Source organism: Ostrea edulis, chromosome 6, assembly GCF_947568905.1.
Source record: "Ostrea edulis chromosome 6, xbOstEdul1.1, whole genome shotgun sequence".
Lineage (NCBI taxonomy): Eukaryota > Metazoa > Mollusca > Bivalvia > Ostreida > Ostreidae > Ostrea > Ostrea edulis.
Genome location: NC_079169.1, coordinates 52854604 through 52873115, shown reverse-complemented (window position 1 = coordinate 52873115; position 18512 = coordinate 52854604). Strand labels below are relative to the sequence as shown.

Below are 18512 nucleotides of genomic sequence, written 5' to 3'. Positions count from 1 at the left end.
CAACCCCTCCCCCCACTTGACCCCAGCTTGAAAGTTCTGATATAATAGTAGAAGACACACACCACCACCAATTAAGAAAATGAAGATATTATGAGGCGCTCATAGTAGAGGACTCTAACCACCCCATCCCACCCCCAACGATTGCAGAAAATGAAGTGTAGGGGGAAATTATCGAGGCAGTCAAAGTAAAAGACTCTTTAACCCTTCGCCCCCACATTAGGACTTTGAACATCGGACAGAACATCTTGGTTTGTTTGGATGTTTTGTTTTATTTTATTGCTGTTTTCGTTTATCTTTTTTAATCATTATTTTGAATGACAAGAAATTTTGAAGAATCCAATTTTCCATTTTCCCCCGTGTTGTACCCCCTCCCCCTGAAAAATGACGATACAATACGGATATAAATTATATAATGTTTTTTCGTGATCATATAGATATTGATACTAATAATGAAAAAAGAAAATGTTTATACTCTTGCCTTTTGCATATCCTACTAATGCATTACAGTATATTGACATTGTATCATATCAAATAAAACCTCAACACGATTTTTACTGATTTATTAATACTAACATCTTATCGAATACATTTGAATTTGTTCGACGTACAGCGGTATGACCATTGCGCCAGATCTACGAAATGAAAATATTGATGAATAAAATACACTTAAACCTGAAAGTAATCATTATGGCATGTTACAGAAACGTTAAAACACACATATGCTATAGTCCTGCAATGCATGCATGCGATTTTTCTGAATATATGTATTTATGTATTCGTGAATGAAGTTCCTACGCTTATAACTATCTTGGTCTTTATGCATTTTGTTTTGTGATTTTGGTTTACCATTCCTTACACTGTGTAAATGAAGGAAAACTTGGTAAAGGGTGCAATTCTACACCATACAATTAGTATGCATGCATGTGTTGAAAAGCAAAATGTACATGTAATAACCAGACACGTATCGTCATTTTTCATGGGGGGGGGGGGGGGGGGGGGGGGGGGGGGGGGGGGGCCGGTACAACAGGAAGAAAAAAATGGAAAATTGGATTCTTCAAAATTTCTTGCCATTCAAAATAATAATTAAAAAAAGATGAACGAAAACAGCAATAAAATAAAACAAAAAACCCAAACAAACGAAGATGTTTTATGCGATGTTCAAAGTCCTAATGTGGGGGTGAAGGGTTAAAAGAGTCTTTTCTTAATTGGTGGTGGTGTGTGTCTTCTACTATTATATCAGAACTTTCAAGCTGGGGTCAAGTTTGGGGGTGGGGGGTGGTTGTCGTCCAATATATTTTGTACTTGTATTACAAAATAATCAAATTTATCCCTTTAAGATAAATTCAGTTATTGAGAATGACGAATTTGACATGCTTGAATATTTTTAAGTGCAATTCAATTTTTCCGGAATTTTGCTGTCCTTTTCTTGACACCAGACTTAGTCCATAAATAGTCCCAACGCGAGCATGCGCTCTCGGCCTTTTCATTTTCATCGTCGGGCAAGTGCAGGACGGTTGGATTTCATGTGTGAAATCCAATTGGCGCAATTTTGACAGAAACCCATTTGCTGAGGGATACTGTTGTCTCCAGGTCCCCCAGCTCTGATATGGTTTGTTGAATATTTGTGAATGCTATTTTGTTGAATATTTGTGAATGCTATGCTGCCAAAAGCTTACAGGTGGTAAGATCGCCGCATAGAGTATGAACATGCGAGTGGCATGTTAACGGTGAATGTTGTTTCAAATAAAAAGCCATGACAGTTCCGCCAATATGCTTTTGAGTATTTTTTTCAGGTCAGAGGTGGTTAAAATAAGTAAATTACCCATTAAGCTGAAATCTGTAGATATCAGCTTTATTCACATGTATTGATTAATTTAAGTTTTAGGAATTTCGAAATAACGGCCTCTCACTTCTGTCGGCGCGGGTTCGAAACCCGCTCGAGCCGGTAAGTGAGAAAGTTTCCCAGTTTACTTTCGGAAGGTCGGTGGTCTCTTCCCAGGTACATTGTATCTGGTTTTTCCCTTCCACCAACAAAAACTGGGCGCCACAAGATAACTGAAAAATTGTTGAGTGTGGCGGAAAACATAAAAAAAAAAAAAAAATGGATATTGTTATCAAAGGTGGGGGACAGACACTCTTGTCCCCTCCCCTTGATTCTATGTACCTTTGTACTTGACCTTTGTATTTGGGAGAGGGTCTACATAGGCTATGCCTGTTGACCAATCCTGTTGAGTTTCTCAATAAAATATGTTTTAATTAAAAAAGAATTCTATGTGCTTGATAACTACGCATATGATAAACTCAATTATTACATTTTGCATTACTACAATTTGCGTCGAGTTCAACGCAGAATGTAATAAAGCAAAATGGAATAGATATATAAGATCTATTGAGCGCCGAATTAGCATAAAATGAAGTAATTGAAAATAACATTATTTAAAGATATGTTTAATTTTTAATTATTGCCTGCTTTAAATGAATCAAATAAATCTGTATTATCAATTAATGAGAGCAATATTGAGTTACTGTTCTCTTATATTGAATTAACGATATCATTTGTCTTAATAAGAGCGCGATTATTACAAGATCATTGTTTGAATCCCCCCTCCCCCCTCTCATCCCATACACTCGTGCAGTGTTGTATATGCAAATTATCTATGCACAAACAATTTATGTACCTAAATGATTTCCTGATTTATAAATCTGCAATACTCTGACAAGTAAATCATACGGTATAAGGATTCATGCACAATACAGGGTAAATATTCTACTCTGATACTTCCCCTGATTGAAGATAGCTGATCGGCACGGGCTAAGTGTGTCGCAGTCTGTACAATGGACAATGTTGTTTACTGTTGGAATACAAATGGAGTGTATCGTTTTGTTCCATGGATTATGCTAATAAAGGGAGTTTTACTACTACTTTGAGTATTTTCGACAAATGTACACGTACATCTGCGGTCCTTTACAGATATTACGAGTAGACCTAGGTAAATAGTCATCCGCATTCGGTGCTTTTTCATGGCGATCATAGATGGCCATGTCTTCTTTATACGTACAGTAGCATTTATGTATTTGCATTTTGCTTGAAGTAATTGTGAATAGTATAGATTTTATACCCTTTGCTTATTCCATTTCATCAATAGATCTAGATAATAGATGAAATATTTCTCCGTGTTTTTGTATAGTTTTGACATATTTATTGCAAATGTACGCACATTCATGTAAAGAAAAGGCATTCTATATTTATTTATCCAAAGCTTTTAGAATGATTTACTACTGTACGATATGTTTATTGTAATTTTGAGCACTGCATGGTGTTTCAAAACGTGATTTCATTTCTTCTTGATGTCCTATGAATTAGTATCGGAGATGTACGTGTTACCTGTCGAAGCTACCCGCACTGGTAAATCGAAGACACTGATGTGATGTGAAGTGAAGCGTAGCAAAACTCATCCCCTTATATACCATGAGAACCCTGATACATATAACAACAAGTAAAGCTTTTTTAAAAAAAAGCTTGCCGTCTTTAGCAGCAACTCTATAGAGCGAAGTTGAATTATGTCCCTTGTCTTCATTATTGAATTGAGCTAAAATAAATAATCTCACGGACATCATGCCTACAAATCTGTGTCCTGACTCCCATTGTAAAAGTTTGTATTTATGAAGGGTATATGTACTGGAAATCAAAATCACTGTTCCCTGTATTAGCACTGATTAAAGCCTCTATATCAAATGAAACTGAGATTTTCAGTGTGTATATCAAAATATTTATTTTTTAACAAAGTTATGAAACAAAACAAACTAAAAAGATTTAAATTGCTCAAATTTGCATAAAAATTATTCTTGCATAATGTACAGTACAACTGCTTTAGAAATTAACCAGGATAAAGACCTGAGAATATTGTAATAGTTTTGCCAAAAATTATATCATAAAATACATATCAGCAATCAAGAGTGAATTCATCAAAATTCTAAGTCAAATTGAATAAAAATTCTTGTGATTCAGCGTTACTTAACAGACATAAATACCATTGTGTCTCTGATTTAAATCATGAAAAAACGTCACTCTATGATATGTAAGAAAAAATATGAAACAATCACACATAATTTACTATACTTCTGGAAGTCCCTGAAAATGCATAAATTAAACTCGTTTACCTAAATTGTAATAACAGGTGGATGGATTATTCTTTTGCATGCTTTAAAAAACCAGTGATCCTCATTTTGAAGTCAAGCCTTATTTATTCTTATGTAATTCTTAGCTTAAGGTATCATTAAAACTGTTTTGTAGGGATTAGCCCTACCGAATAGACAAGTCCCAAAACACAAGCAATCAAACAAAAAACGGAGTCTTTCTGTTTGTATGCAAAAATGAAAACATTGCTGTAAATGAACTAACCATAGAAATGCTTTGTATTAGTTGCTTTTAAAAAAGTAATATGTCAATTTCATGAATTGCATTTTTCTTTTGTTCGTTTTTTCGATTTTTTTGAGATTGAAAATCTTGAAAAATTGTTAAGTCGTACGAAAATTAGAACACCAGAAAATTATCTCCCTTGCCTTGAAGAGCATTTCAACCAATGAAATAATTGAAAATTTTCTCTCCATGCACTTTCTACCAATGAAAAAAAGAGAGGAAGTGCAAAGTCCGAAGACTGTAAATCACTTCAACTCTGTATACCGTCTTCCAAGGAAGATGGTAATTGTGCTGATAAACAACTAAGTATTCTTCTAGATAATGTTTATTTGCTCCTCCAGTGAGGGTGAAAACTGTAAAAGTATAATAACACAAAGTTACAAAAGAGAAACATCATAGATAACTTTAGGTATCAAGTCCAATCCGCTTTTCATACTATGCCAATTAAAGAAAATTTTGACAAGGAGTGATTTTAGGCTTGCACAATCAACAACTGGTATAAACTCTACTATTTCATAATTACAGTTTGATCTCTACAGAATATAGTGATATAAAATGGTAACATACAACTAATATAATGTAATTAACAACTTCCCTAGGTATTCAATGTTTTACATTATGCCAACTGTTATGCTCGACAAAACTATTAGAAATAAACTGACTTAAGAACATGTGACAATAAATTGCATGGGTGCAAATTGACAATCTGCAGATAACTAATGCTTCATACAATGTTAAGTCAAATTACTTACTCCGTAGTGCGTCAATATAGACCAAAACAAGTCACGCAAAACTACCACCGAGCACATGTAAACATCGGAAGAACTTCACTAAAATAAAAACCAATCCGGAAATCACAATTCCGTATACACCACACTCCCCTTCCGATCTTCAGGGAAATCGCCATTGATCAAAAAATAAAAATCAGTTACATAACAAAAAAGAATATACACGACATTTGTATCCAAAATTTACATGTCTTTGATTCAAACCATCAACTATAAATGGTACAACACAGGTTTATGAGTTGACTTGACTACTATATGATAGAAATAAAAGTGTCATAATATCATAACAAAGAATTTGAAAATTTTTTGAACACGTCTAGGTGCAAAACAATGTCGAATCAGCAGTACAGCAAGTATCTCACTCGCAATCAAGTAAATGGATCAGTTCAGTAATTGGTCTTACATATGTGGAACGCGTGTCATCACGGACGATGGCGACCTTGATCTTGCGAATGACATCATCCTTGCTTGGGAATACTTCCTCGATGATACCAACAGGCCAAGCGTTCCGATGAGAGCTGTCGTCCTTGACTAGAACCACATCACCAACCTTGAAGGTTGCCCCTGGCAACTGCCATTTTCTGCGAGTTTGCAGACAGTGGATGTATTCAAGCTGCCATCTATGCCAGAAGTCATCTGCGAGTTTTTGAACCAATTTCCACTGACTTCTCATAGCATCTTTTGGTACAAATCCTGTAACATTCATGGGTGTGGTGAAGTTGTGTCCTTTCTGTGTAAGGATCATGGATGGAGAAAGAATAGATGGAGCTTCCGGATCACTAGAAATAGGTAACAATGGGCGAGCATTCATGATGGCGCTCACTTCGCTCATGAAAGTACTCAGAACGTCAAAGTTTAAGTCCTTTGATCTGTTCTCCAACAGCAATGCGTCTAATATACGGCGGCAGGAACCTATCAGGCGTTCCCAGGCACCTCCAAAATGATGTGCATATGGTGGATTGAAGATCCAGATAGATCCACACTTTGTGAGGTAGTCGTGAACTGTTCCACTCTCATCAAATGATGCACTTATCCCCAACTCCTTCATTGCCCCAATGAAGTTTGTACCCCTATCTGAACGAAATTGGCGCACAGGGCCACGGATTGCCATAAATCGTCTCAGGGCATTGATGAAGGTTCCACTACTCATGTCTCCAACCAACTCTATGTGTATTGCCCTTGACACAAGACAGGTAAAAAGAATGGCCCAATACTTGGATGTAGTCTTGACACCTCTGGTAGTTTTCTTTATAACAACTGGCCAAGGCCCAAATGTGTCTACCCCCACAAAACTAAATGGAGGTCCAGGCTCAATTCTTTCTAGTGGTAGGTCAGCCATTTTTGTCCATCCTAGACTCCCACGCAGTTTCTTGCACATAACACATGTCCTAATCAGAGAGTTCACGAGCCGGCGGAATCCAACGATCCAGAAACCCGCACCTCTGATAGCTCCCTCCGTCATATGTCTACCCTGGTGATGAACTTTTGCATGGTAGTGACGTACTAACAATGTAGCGAGGTGGTGGCCCTTAGGGATAATGATAGGCTGAGTAAGTAGGTCAGATACCTTCATATGTTTGACTCGGCCGCCCACACGCAGGAGGCCATTTTGATCCAATACTGGATTAAGGGAAATCAAAGAGCTGTTCAGTGGCGGGTGCTTTCCTCCTTTGATTGCAAGAATCTCAGACAAATATCTGTCATTTTGAGCCTGCTTGATAATAAAAAGTTCAGCATCTTCTTTTAGAGCCACTGCATTTGGTCTCTCAGAACGAGTTCTACCCAAAAATCCTTTAAGGCAGGCAATAGCACGAACTAAACTTGTCCATGTCGAAAATCTTTCAAACCGTTCACACCATGTAGATATATTTCTGGACTGAGAAGAATCTGATTCCTGAGATATAACGGTGGTCTTTGAACAAGTTACCTGCTTACGAACTTCCTTGTCCATGTCCGGATCAACAAGGTTATAGGTTGGAGGTTGATCTGCAAGTTGTTTGCCGTCTCTCAAGAAGTCAGGTCCTAAAAGCCAACTGCTTAGAGGAAGCTCTCGCGTGCTGCAACCCCGAGTTGCAACATCGGCTGGGTTCTGTTCAGACATGACATATCTCCAGTATTCTGGTCCACAGAATGACCGAATTCTGCTCACCCTGTTAGACACATAAACATGAAACCTTTTAGCATCATTGGAGATGTATCCTAAAACAACTTGGCTATCGGTATAGAACCTAAAGGTGTCTTTGGAAACCTGCAGTTGTTCTCTGATAGTTTCTGCCATCTCAACGGCCAAAACTGAAGCACATAGTTCGAGCCTTGGGATTGTATGTCCATGCGTGGGGGCAACTTTGGCCTTGCCAATAAGAAATCCTAACTCAGTTCGTTCTTCGTGGAACACTTTCAAATACGCCACTGCAGCCACTGCCTCTTTAGACGCATCAGAAAAAATGTGAACTTCCAAGTGTGATGCTTCCCCTACAGACAGTGGGCAATACATACGGGGTATATGAATCCTTTCCAAGGCATGAAGTGAGTCTACCCATCTTTCCCATTCGATCTGAAAACTGTTTGGGAGTATGTCGTCCCAGTCACACTTCGTGGTCATCGCATCCCTTAAAAGCACTTTCCCAACCACAGTCACAGGGGCTGTAAATCCGATGGGGTCGAAGAGACTATTTATGACTGACAAGACGCCACGTCGTGTGAAAGGCTTTGGATCCTTATTTACTCTGAAGATAAATGTGTCATCTTCAATGTTCCATGCAATTCCCAGGCTCCTCTGCTCTGGCAAGTCATCCTGCGTAATATTAAGTCCCATGAGATCTTTGCTGAGATCTGTTGATTTGAAGTGTTGTAGAATCTCAACCGCGTTTGATGCAATTTTGTGTAGACGTAAACGACCTCCATCATAGAGAGCATGTTGTGTACGCTTGATCAGGTCCACCGCCTGAGATACACTACTAAAGCTCATAAGTCCATCATCCACGTAAAAGTTACGAGACACAAAGTGTTGAATGTCCAAGTCTGAAGTTGAAACAGACTGTCTCAACCCAAATGTTGCAACGGATGGGCTGGGACTGTTCCCGAATACATGGACTGTCATCCTAAATTCCTCTAATGGAGCCTTTAAGTCATGGTTAGGATGCCACAAGAAACGAAGGTAGTCACGGTGGTCTTCCCTCACACGGAAATTATGGAACATCTGCTCTACGTCTGCCATCACTGCATATTGATCCAATCGAAATCTCGTCAGTACACCTTGCAAACTTTTCGACAGGTCTGGTCCTTTCATCAGTGAATCATTCAAGGAGACCCCTTCGTAACGTGCTGACGAGTCGAAAACCACCCTTATAGACCCTGGTTTCTTGGGATGATAGATGCCAAACATTGGCAAATACCATCGCTCTATATCGTCCCCGAGCACAGGTGCTTTCTCTGCATGGCCCCTATCAAACAGCTTCGACATGAACTCCTTGACATGCTCGAATTTTTCAGGGTTGTGTTGTAAATTCTTGTCAAACGATCTTGCACGCTGCAGTGCCTGTGCTTTGTTGTCAGGTAGACGTAGGCGGTTCTGCTTAAAAGGAAGGGGGGGCACCCAATGCCCACTGTCATCCCTCTCGAATGATGTGTTCATCAACTTCAGAAATTTTCTGTCTTCTATCGAGAGTACTATCTTTTCGTCGTGTTCGGTCTTTTGGAACAGGCTATCGTTAACCAACAACTCACTGTTACATGGTTCAAAGGTTGAGGGTCTGCCATTCCTCAATGCAAATGTTTTGAAGGTTCTGACTTCCGGCAGGTGGGCTCCACCAAGACAAACTTGGCCTCCAATGACCCATCCTAAGGCAAGTCTTTGTGCAAATGGTTCATCTTCCTCCCCAACTATCTGTTCATGAACTATGTGGGCACTTGTGAGGTCTCTCCCTATTAAAAGTTCTATGTTTGCTGTTTCAATAAGTGGGGGAACTTCGGATGTAATGCAATTTAAGTGCGAGTACTGCAAAGCAACCTCACGAGAAGGAATTTCATCTCTATTGCTGGGTAGGTCATTACACTCTATTAATTCTGCAAACTTCAGCTGACAAGTACCATCTAGGGACTCAACTGTGTACCCAGTACCAAATCTTCCAGTTGCCGAAACTGTTCCAGTGCAGGACACAAGTGTGTAAGGGACATCAACGCCAACATCTTGCAAGTAGTTGAATACTGACGAAGTGGCCAGTGACCGGTTACTCTGGTCATCAATAATCGCATAAACCAGCATCGACTTCTGTGGATTAGCAGTTGTGCTAACTCGAACAGGTACTATCTTTGCACAAGATTTACTCGTTCCATGCACCTTTGTGCAGGCGGAAGAAACAGTGGGTATGTTCTCCCCTTCATAAAGGTTCCCCTCTTTGTTCTTCCCAGCATATCGTCCAGAATCTTGTGCCTCTGTTGATTCTTCATGAAGAGCTGAGGGATGTGACGATATTTGGCACACACTGCACTTAACATCTGCCTTACAGTTCTTGGCCCTATGCTTCTTGCCACTGCAACACTTGAAGCATATTCCATTTGTTAAGATGATTTTCTTACGTTCTCCAATAGGCTTTTGGCGAAAAGGCACACAGTCATTCAAGGAATGTGAACTGTTCTTATGTAATGGACACATGTCTGGTACATTCAATGTAGCAACAGCCTCTGTCTTTCTAGCTGCTACTTTGGTTAATGGGAAAGTCTTGGTCACTGAAAACATACCAGCAGCTTGTCTAGGCTGCTGTGTTTGGAATGTTAACTGTTTCTTTGCCCCTTTCTTCTCAAACTGAAATGCGGGGTCATTCTTCATTTCTGCCATATTTCCCAGAAACTTGAGGAAAACTGAAAAAGGTGGATACGTCACTCCTGCAGTTTTCTTATACTTTGTTGCCTCTGAAGTCCACTTGTCCTTCAGGTTCCATGGAAGTTTTTCAACAAGTTCATTCACTCCTTTCTTGGAGTCGAAGTAGCTGAACGACACACCAAACTGAGGTTGCGTCTTTAAAGATGCAATTTCAGATGCTAGATCTGCTAAGTCGTATAGTAGATGAAAGCGATCTGATGAAAGCGACGAAAATTCCTTTATTTTCTTAAGAATGTAGTTTTCAATCTGTTCTGCTGCTCCGAAGCGTCTTTCCAGTCTTTCCCAGATCTTCTTGATTGCTATACTTGGATTGTTAGCGTTGCAGGCTCTAATCGTCTTTGCTTGCCTAGAAGATTCCGGTCCAAGTTTTTCACACAATAGCTCCAGCCTTTCTGTGTCTGTAGCCCCAAGTTCTTCCATAATGCCTTGGAATCCTGTTTTCCATGAAATGTACATCATTGGGTCATCATCAAATTTTGACAGTCTTGACAATATAAGATCCCTTTTAACTAGGTGTTTAGTAAACACGTCAATCATTTGAAAATGCTGAGATATTCCATTCTCTCTTGGTATGAAGGGTTGCACCTCAGGGTTCAGCTGAGTCTTGGGTGTGATGTCTAAAGGTCTCAATGTGTGTAACATTGGTGTCTCTTCTGTGACGTTACCAGTGTGAGGGGAAGAATAGGACTGTGTTGGTGTTGACACTACTACATCCTCTTTCTGTCTATTATGAATTCTTGGACCGTTTGCCTCAGAGGCCTGTCCTGCATCTTCATGCTTCTTGCGTTCCTCTTCATACCTTGGGAGAAGTTCTAAATATTCTTCAGTCTTCGACTTGCTAGACAGACTTGGCGCAAGCTCCTGTAAGCGTGGCTTATCTTTAAGAACATTGAGTTCACTTTCCACCATCTTCATTTCTCGTTGCGCCTCAAAGCGTTTCAGTTGAGCTTCAAGTGCTAATTCCTCATCTAGGTGTTTCATCATGGTGCGATGAGCTTCAAGTTTTGCCTCCTTTTGTCGAAGAATGGACTCTATTGAGCGGTTCGAAGCCTTACTCGAAGAAAGCGTCCGTTGTGTCAGTGCTCTAAATGATCTTTGTGACATGCGGTCCTCTTCCTTAGGAGTCCCTGATTGATTTATCAGCCGCTCAATCCTGCTTCTTGCAACATTCACTTTTGCTAGTAAAGTCTCTTTGATTAACAAATGTGATGCAAGTTCATTTGCACTTTCTTCTGAACGGTTAGTTCTTAAGAAATCACAGAAAAGGTTTGACTCTTTCTCATATGCCTCAAAACCTTTCTTGAGGAGCTCATCAATTGACTTAAGAGTTTTAGCATCCCTGCTGATCTTTCAATCTCCTCAAAACATTCTCTCCACTCGTTCTTAATGTTACTAAGCTTGAGTTGAAATGTGTTGACCCGTACTTCGTACTCCTCCTGAGCTGGTACAGTTAGGGTCCTATTACGTGTACTTCTTCTTATGGGGTCTGAACGTGAACTCATCTTGGTGACTAATCCAACGTTGACTGTATACGGATTTTCACTGTGCTGATAAACAACTAAGTATTCTTCTAGATAATGTTTATTTGCTCCTCCAGTGAGGGTGAAAACTGTAAAAGTATAATAACACAAAGTTACAAAAGAGAAACATCATAGATAACTTTAGGTATCAAGTCCAATCCGCTTTTCATACTATGCCAATTAAAGAAAATTTTGACAAGGAGTGATTTTAGGCTTGCACAATCAACAACTGGTATAAACTCTACTATTTCATAATTACAGTTTGATCTCTACAGAATATAGTGATATAAAATGGTAACATACAACTAATATAATGTAATTAACAACTTCCCTAGGTATTCAATGTTTTACATTATGCCAACTGTTATGCTCGACAAAACTATTAGAAATAAACTGACTTAAGAACATGTGACAATAAATTGCATGGGTGCAAATTGACAATCTGCAGATAACTAATGCTTCATACAATGTTAAGTCAAATACTTACTCCGTAGTGCGTCAATATAGACCAAAACAAGTCACGCAAAACTACCACCGAGCACATGTAAACATCGGAAGAACTTCACTAAAATAAAAACCAATCCGGAAATCACAATTCCGTATACACCACAGTAATAGAATATCCAACTAATATGTCGGATTAGCAAAGAAATATGGCAGACATATAGAATTATACTATATTTATTCATTCATGTCAGCTTTAATAAGTCGAGAAACTTGGCTAGCAGACGAACTGAATAAATTTGTTTGTTTTGTTAGTATCATGTTTCCGTCCTATTCGAGAATTATCCACTCAAGTATAGATGTCGTCAGAGCCACAGCGAGACTTCTTTATCGTGCCAACGCCCGACGCGACACGGGACCTCCGTTTTTAAGCTCACATTCGAAAGACCCGTGATTCTTTTAATTGCCGAGCATTTGGGGAAAGGAAGTCTTTGTCCTTTCCTTGACATTTCTCAGGTAAACATTCAGATTTATGCATTTCATTAATAAGTCCAAGGAACATGAGTAATTACTTACCAGAGGGTACGTGGGGTTTTTCTGAGACTGGGTAAAAATATGGAATTCTTGCATTATAAACCAATGAACACTTCAAAATGACCAAAACAAACATTTTCATCTAAATTAAACGGTGTTTTACTAATTTTGAGCCATAGAACAATATTGTTGTGTGTTTAACATATAATCTTTGGCAAGTACTGCGATACATCATGATCTGATTTTTGACAATTTACATCGGTTTTTGAAAAATACAGAATAACCAGGTAGATTGATGGTATCACAATCATCAGTTTTTGTTTCACTTAATCCTATTAAATCGTATATTATTTGTGGGTAATGATGGCTGATATCCAGCGTTGCCCTACTTCCTTTGTCCATGGTAACGGAATCTCTAATGTCTGTAAAATGATTTCCTATAAACGAAAACGCCAGAAAAACACTTATAAACACATATATTAACAAATAACCATAACAACTTACAAAAATTCGACAAATACAACGACTACAATGCTGTGTACTTCAAGACACGTCCGCTTGCCTAGAGTTCGCGGGTAAGAGAGAGAGAAAATTGCACGTGCAGTCTCAGGGGACTCCGAGGCCGATCAGAAATCCCAAAAACCCACCCTCCAAAATCACTATAGCTGGGTGATCTTGTGTCAGGGTCGCTGTTACGCGATAATCAATAAAAGACACCACAGAGTTGTCCACTTCTGCTTTATACTTAGATATTTTATTGAAAGTAGACATTAATGGCAAACTGACAACTCAACTGTATGACAAACGGGATGATTTCAGCTTCTCCATCGTCAACTTCCCATATTTATGCAGCAATATTCCATTATCACCCCAACTAATTCGACACGCGAGAACTTGTTCTGCGTGTGGTCAGTTTTTAAATCGAGGCAAGCTACTGACAAACAAGTTGATGGTACAGAGGTTTCAACAGTCTCGATTGAAGTCAGCATTTCGCAAATTCTATGGTCGTTAAAACGATCTAGTTCGTCAATACAACCTATCATTGGGTCAAATGCTGTCTGACGTGTTTCATTTCGATTGTTAGGTCGTTCTTGGCACTCTGATTTTGACTACGGATAACTCCGTTTATCTGATCAGGATATAGGGCTCACGGCGGGTGTGACCGGTCGACAGGGGATGCTTACTCCTCCTAGGCACATGATCCTGTTACACCCCGAAATCGTCGCCCGTCCCAAACCGTCGCCGGCGACGATTTGGGCATAACTCACACCCCTAATTGTCGTCCCCCTTGCTGCAACTATTTGGAAACATCATGTACATGCAAACTGGCCTTGTTTGTTAACTATGACCACAATAAGTTCTCTGGACCTTACAAGCATTTTAATGTTCTACTTCGTCTTCTACTTGTTCTGTTGTATAATTTTTTAGGAGATTTATTATGATCACAGTATTTGTTATTGTTGTTTTGGTTTCTAGTGACGTTGTTACTATTGAAAGAATGGTATTTGTTGGTGGTGGTGATAGTGTCATTGTTGTCTATTGGAATTTTTGGTCCAGTCCTCAAGAGAGAAGGAGAGGAATATGTTCGACAATAAATCGTTTTGCCTTTTGTTGTAGGATTTTTCTGCTGGATTTGGGGTTGTTATGTCTAGTGCACCGCAGATTTGTTAGTGACCTCAGATTATGTTAGATTACGCCTGTTAGCCGCCGTTTGGACACTCGTGAAAACCTCGAGAAACACTCACCCTTCCTCTTTTTTTCTCAATATGTTTTGTTTGTTTAACTCGTTGCAGTCTCTCTCTCTCTCTCTCTCTCTCTCTCTCTCTCTCAATAAGTAAATGAACAAACAAATAAATGAAACATATGTGCTTAGTCCCATATAACCTACATACAAAATTTTGGCTCAATCGGTTCACAAACACCAGAGTGACAGTCGAAAATAGTTCGCTATGATTACAGCTCGCGTTGCGTTGAGCTCGCGATCAAGAGATTTCATATGACGGGAAGCACATGCCAGGAACACGTGTAACCCACATATCGGTTCACAAACACCAAAGATATTGCAGAGTTGCTGAAACTTGTGCACAGCTTGCGGCGCTTTAAGCTCTCATTCAAGAATTCTCATTTTTGGGGAGGCATGTCAGAGGGTCACTTGTAATCTACATACAAAATTGCAGTCCAATAGGTCAACAAACACCACAGATATGGGTGCGGACAGACAGACAAACAGACCAAGTGAAAAACATGTTCCCCCATATGAGTGAGGGTACAATAAAATAACTTCTGTGTAATCTATCCTAAAAACGTCAATAAAATATTAGTGGGAGACGATTTAGGACGGGCACGATTTGGGGTGTATTATAATACATCCCAAATCGATTTGAGATGCCGGGCGACGATTTGGGATGTAACAGATCCCGCCTCTGGTGTGTCCAGGGGTCCATGTTTGCCCAACTATCTATTTTGTATTGCTTATAAGAGTTATGAGATTGATCAGTGTACGTTATATTCACCTTTCATCGTCCTTTTTCGTGAACACGCTAAAATGAAAGTTTTATCATCTATGTTCAGTTTATTGAAAGGAAAGTCTTGCAGGACATCTTTGCTTTCTGGAATACCCGCAAATATAAGGTTATCCCTCATAAATCTGCTCCTGAGATCTGTGACTGACTCCTCTATCACACTCGGTTGTTTAATGAGCTAATCAAGTCTCAACATATTTTTGTGAGTCCTCCTTCATTTTCTGTAGATCTTTTTGTGTTGTTGATTTTACATCATCGAAAATGTCACTCGTTTTGTTGGCGCTGTTTTCAATCTCTAGCAGTCTTTTTCAGTTGTTAATATATTGAAAAGTATGATATTAACAATTAGAGTAGGGATTATATACACAACAATTGATAAAAGACTAATGGCTGATTAATATTTAGACGCTAGGGTGGGACTATTATTTAATATTTATTTAGTAAATAATTATTTGTCATAAAAGTGGAAACCACTGTGTGTTGTATCCTAGCACCTAAAGTTGTGAATTCTCATGTAGATATAAACAATTTAGGACAAAATATATATCGATAGCTAAAAGACACTAAGTATCATTAGTGTGTTGTCTTTGACAAAAGGGTTTGATTGGGCTCAATATTTCCGTAAAAAAAATATAACCAAATAAGCGATTAAGCTAAATCGTAAAGAAAATAAAGCTCATTTGAGTGTTTATTACCACAGCAAATTTTACTGGAAAACATTGACCACGATTGACGCGCGGGCGCGCCGTATACAACTAGCCGATTTGATAGCTCATTGTATCGTAGAAACCCCGCAAATGAAATTAACAACACGGAGCATAAATCTGGTAAATGCATACGACCCTCCCCCAAGTTTCCAACGATTTTATGTGGATGTAGAACTTTTATTGGCTCTTTCTTAAATGTAGGCCTTCCCAGAATTCGCCTGCCTCCTTCTACCATCATCAGAAACAGTTTATCTTCACATTTTTCATTAAACTTAAAAATCGTGAAACTACTCAATGCTGTAAAACTGAGCACACAGAGCAGAATATGATACCGATTTCTGAACCCAACCGCTTCTATACACGGCCACTGATGGATCACTCGCTGGAAGACGTTGGCACTGATTTTCGATGCACCATTAGTTGTTCGAATTGGTTAAAACATGTTTCGTACTTCTTGGTAGTGGAGATCCGGGTTAGAATAGGTCCTTGCTTGTCGTAAGAAGCGACTAAATCGCGCGGTCCTTCGAACGAGACCGCAAAAACCGAGGTCCAGTGTCACAGCAGGTGTGGCACGATAAAGATTCCTCCCTGCTCAAAGGCCATAAGCGCCAAGCATAGGCCTAAATTTTTCAGCCCTTCACCTGCAGTGGTGACCATACGAGTGAGTTATTCTCGAGAGGGACGTTAAACAACATTCAATCAATCTTGTTGGTGGATGCTACTTTTGATGATCTTTAGAATCTCTTGGTCCAATCTAACTCGTGGACATCCAGGTTAGAATAGGTCCTGACAGTACCCCTTGCTTGTCGTAAGAGGTGACTAAATGGGGTGGTCCTTCGGATGGGACAACAAAAACCGAGGCCCCCGTGTTACAGCAGGTGTAGCACGATAAAGATCCCTTCCTGCTCAAGGGCCATAAGCGCCGAGCCTAGGTTTAAATTTTGCAATCCTTCACCGGCAATGATGACGTCTCCGTATCAGTGAAAAATTCTCGAGAGGGACGTTAAACAATATACAGTCAGCATTTCGCCAATTCTATGGTCGTTATAACGACCCAGTTTTCCAATACAACCTATCATTGGGTCAAATGCTGTCTGATAGGCCGTTCTTGGCATACTGATGTTGACTACGTATAGCTCGGTTTACCTGATCAAGATTTAGGGCTCACTGCGGGTGGGACTGGTCGACAGGGGATGCTTACTCCTCCTAGGCACCTGATCCCACCTCTGGTGTGTCCATGGGTCCGTGTTTGCCCAACTCGCTATTTTGTATTGCTTATAGGAGTTACATGTACGAGATTGATCACTGTTCGTTAACCTCACCATTCATACAACCATCTTTATCCTATCCGGAAATTTTTTTTCTGTAAATTGCTGAATGGTATCCCATGTTGTTTTACATGTAATTTTTGAATTCAATGAATCTAATATATTAATTTAATTCAGGCTGAGTGACAAAATATAATCTGTATCTTCCACCATCTGTTTCAGAAGTACGATAAATATATTATGTAAATCAAAATGTACATTTATTTTATGCAAATTGCTAAGTCTGAAGAAGAAAAACACAAAATCTTATTATATTTTGAAGACATGTTTCGGATACACTCTGATCGCCTTAATCAGCTTCATTATTCAGAACAATTCCCAAGTAATCGATTTTCAAAATCAAAGCATTTTGTAATAAATGGTGATTTTGTTAATACACTTTCTATGTCTGAACCAGCTTTTAAAAAAAATTGTTGGCTTTTTAAATTTGATGACATCCTTGACGAATTCAAGGTAATTTTGATCTGCATAATTCCACAATATGGGCCATAGTAGTGCCGATTTTCTCTTTGGGACAATGAGAACCTTTCTGGCTTCACATACATGTATCATCTTATGATCGATAACTCGTGATATCATACCGCAAGTACCTCCAACCAGGTATTGTCACATGACCAATCGAAAGAAAAGGCATCTACTCTGTGCGTACCAGGAACCCAAAATCTAGAATTAACTTTTCTCACTTTTTTGTTTTTATTGTTGGCGAACCTTTCGAATGTAATTGGACCCCATGTTTCATCACACATGTGATGAAAAAAAAAAAAACACCACAGGATATGTACATGTAGAAAAATGAATAACACGCATTATATATATATATATATATATATATATATATATATATATATATATATAAAACAACTGTATAACATTTGCACATAGTACAATTAATTGTACTCTACAAGTAAAAATATAGTATCATGTTTCATACAACTTACAACTCACTCGAGAAATGTGAATCACTTTTTAATTACCGCTGTAAATTTTAACAAGTTTTCCTTTTATCAGCTCTCTCCAGGTGGCTTTCGGATTCTGTAAACATGTTATGTACAATCTCTAGAATATCGCCTTCAAGGAAATCAGCACTTGCATCAGAAAACACTATTCTTTCGGGAGTTATATCGATAGGACAAACTACCACATTTGGTAATAACCCACAAGTTTTAAACCAAAAAGCTACTTCTGCTTTGACGTTACAAGGAATTTTGAAATGCGTATCCCACGTGACTCTGATAATTCTGACATGCATAAAAATGTTTCGACATCAATTGGCATACATGTATATATCACCGAATGCCGGAACAAGCGAAGTTGTCTTGTCTATAATAGATGCTAATTTTCTGGTTTTTTCACTGTGTTATGAAAGA

General features: G+C 38.9%; 1 protein-coding gene and 1 long non-coding RNA gene across 2 annotated transcripts in view; one reads left to right on the top strand and one right to left on the bottom strand.

Moving 5' to 3' along the window:
• Positions 1 to 5566: 5566 nt before the first annotated feature.
• On the bottom strand, positions 5567 to 11592 carry LOC125651094 (uncharacterized). The gene is given in 2 exon segments (XM_048879685.2): positions 5567 to 11436; positions 11439 to 11592. Coding segments are annotated over 2 exon segments (6024 nt in total).
• Positions 11593 to 12489: 897 nt separating this feature from the next.
• The window catches only part of LOC125648389 (uncharacterized), a 35311-nt gene continuing 29288 nt past the window's right edge, over positions 12490 to 18512 (top strand). The window contains exon 1 of the long non-coding RNA XR_007360286.2: positions 12490 to 12570. This is a non-coding gene — a long non-coding RNA (uncharacterized LOC125648389). The remainder of the gene's footprint in view (positions 12571 to 18512) is intronic.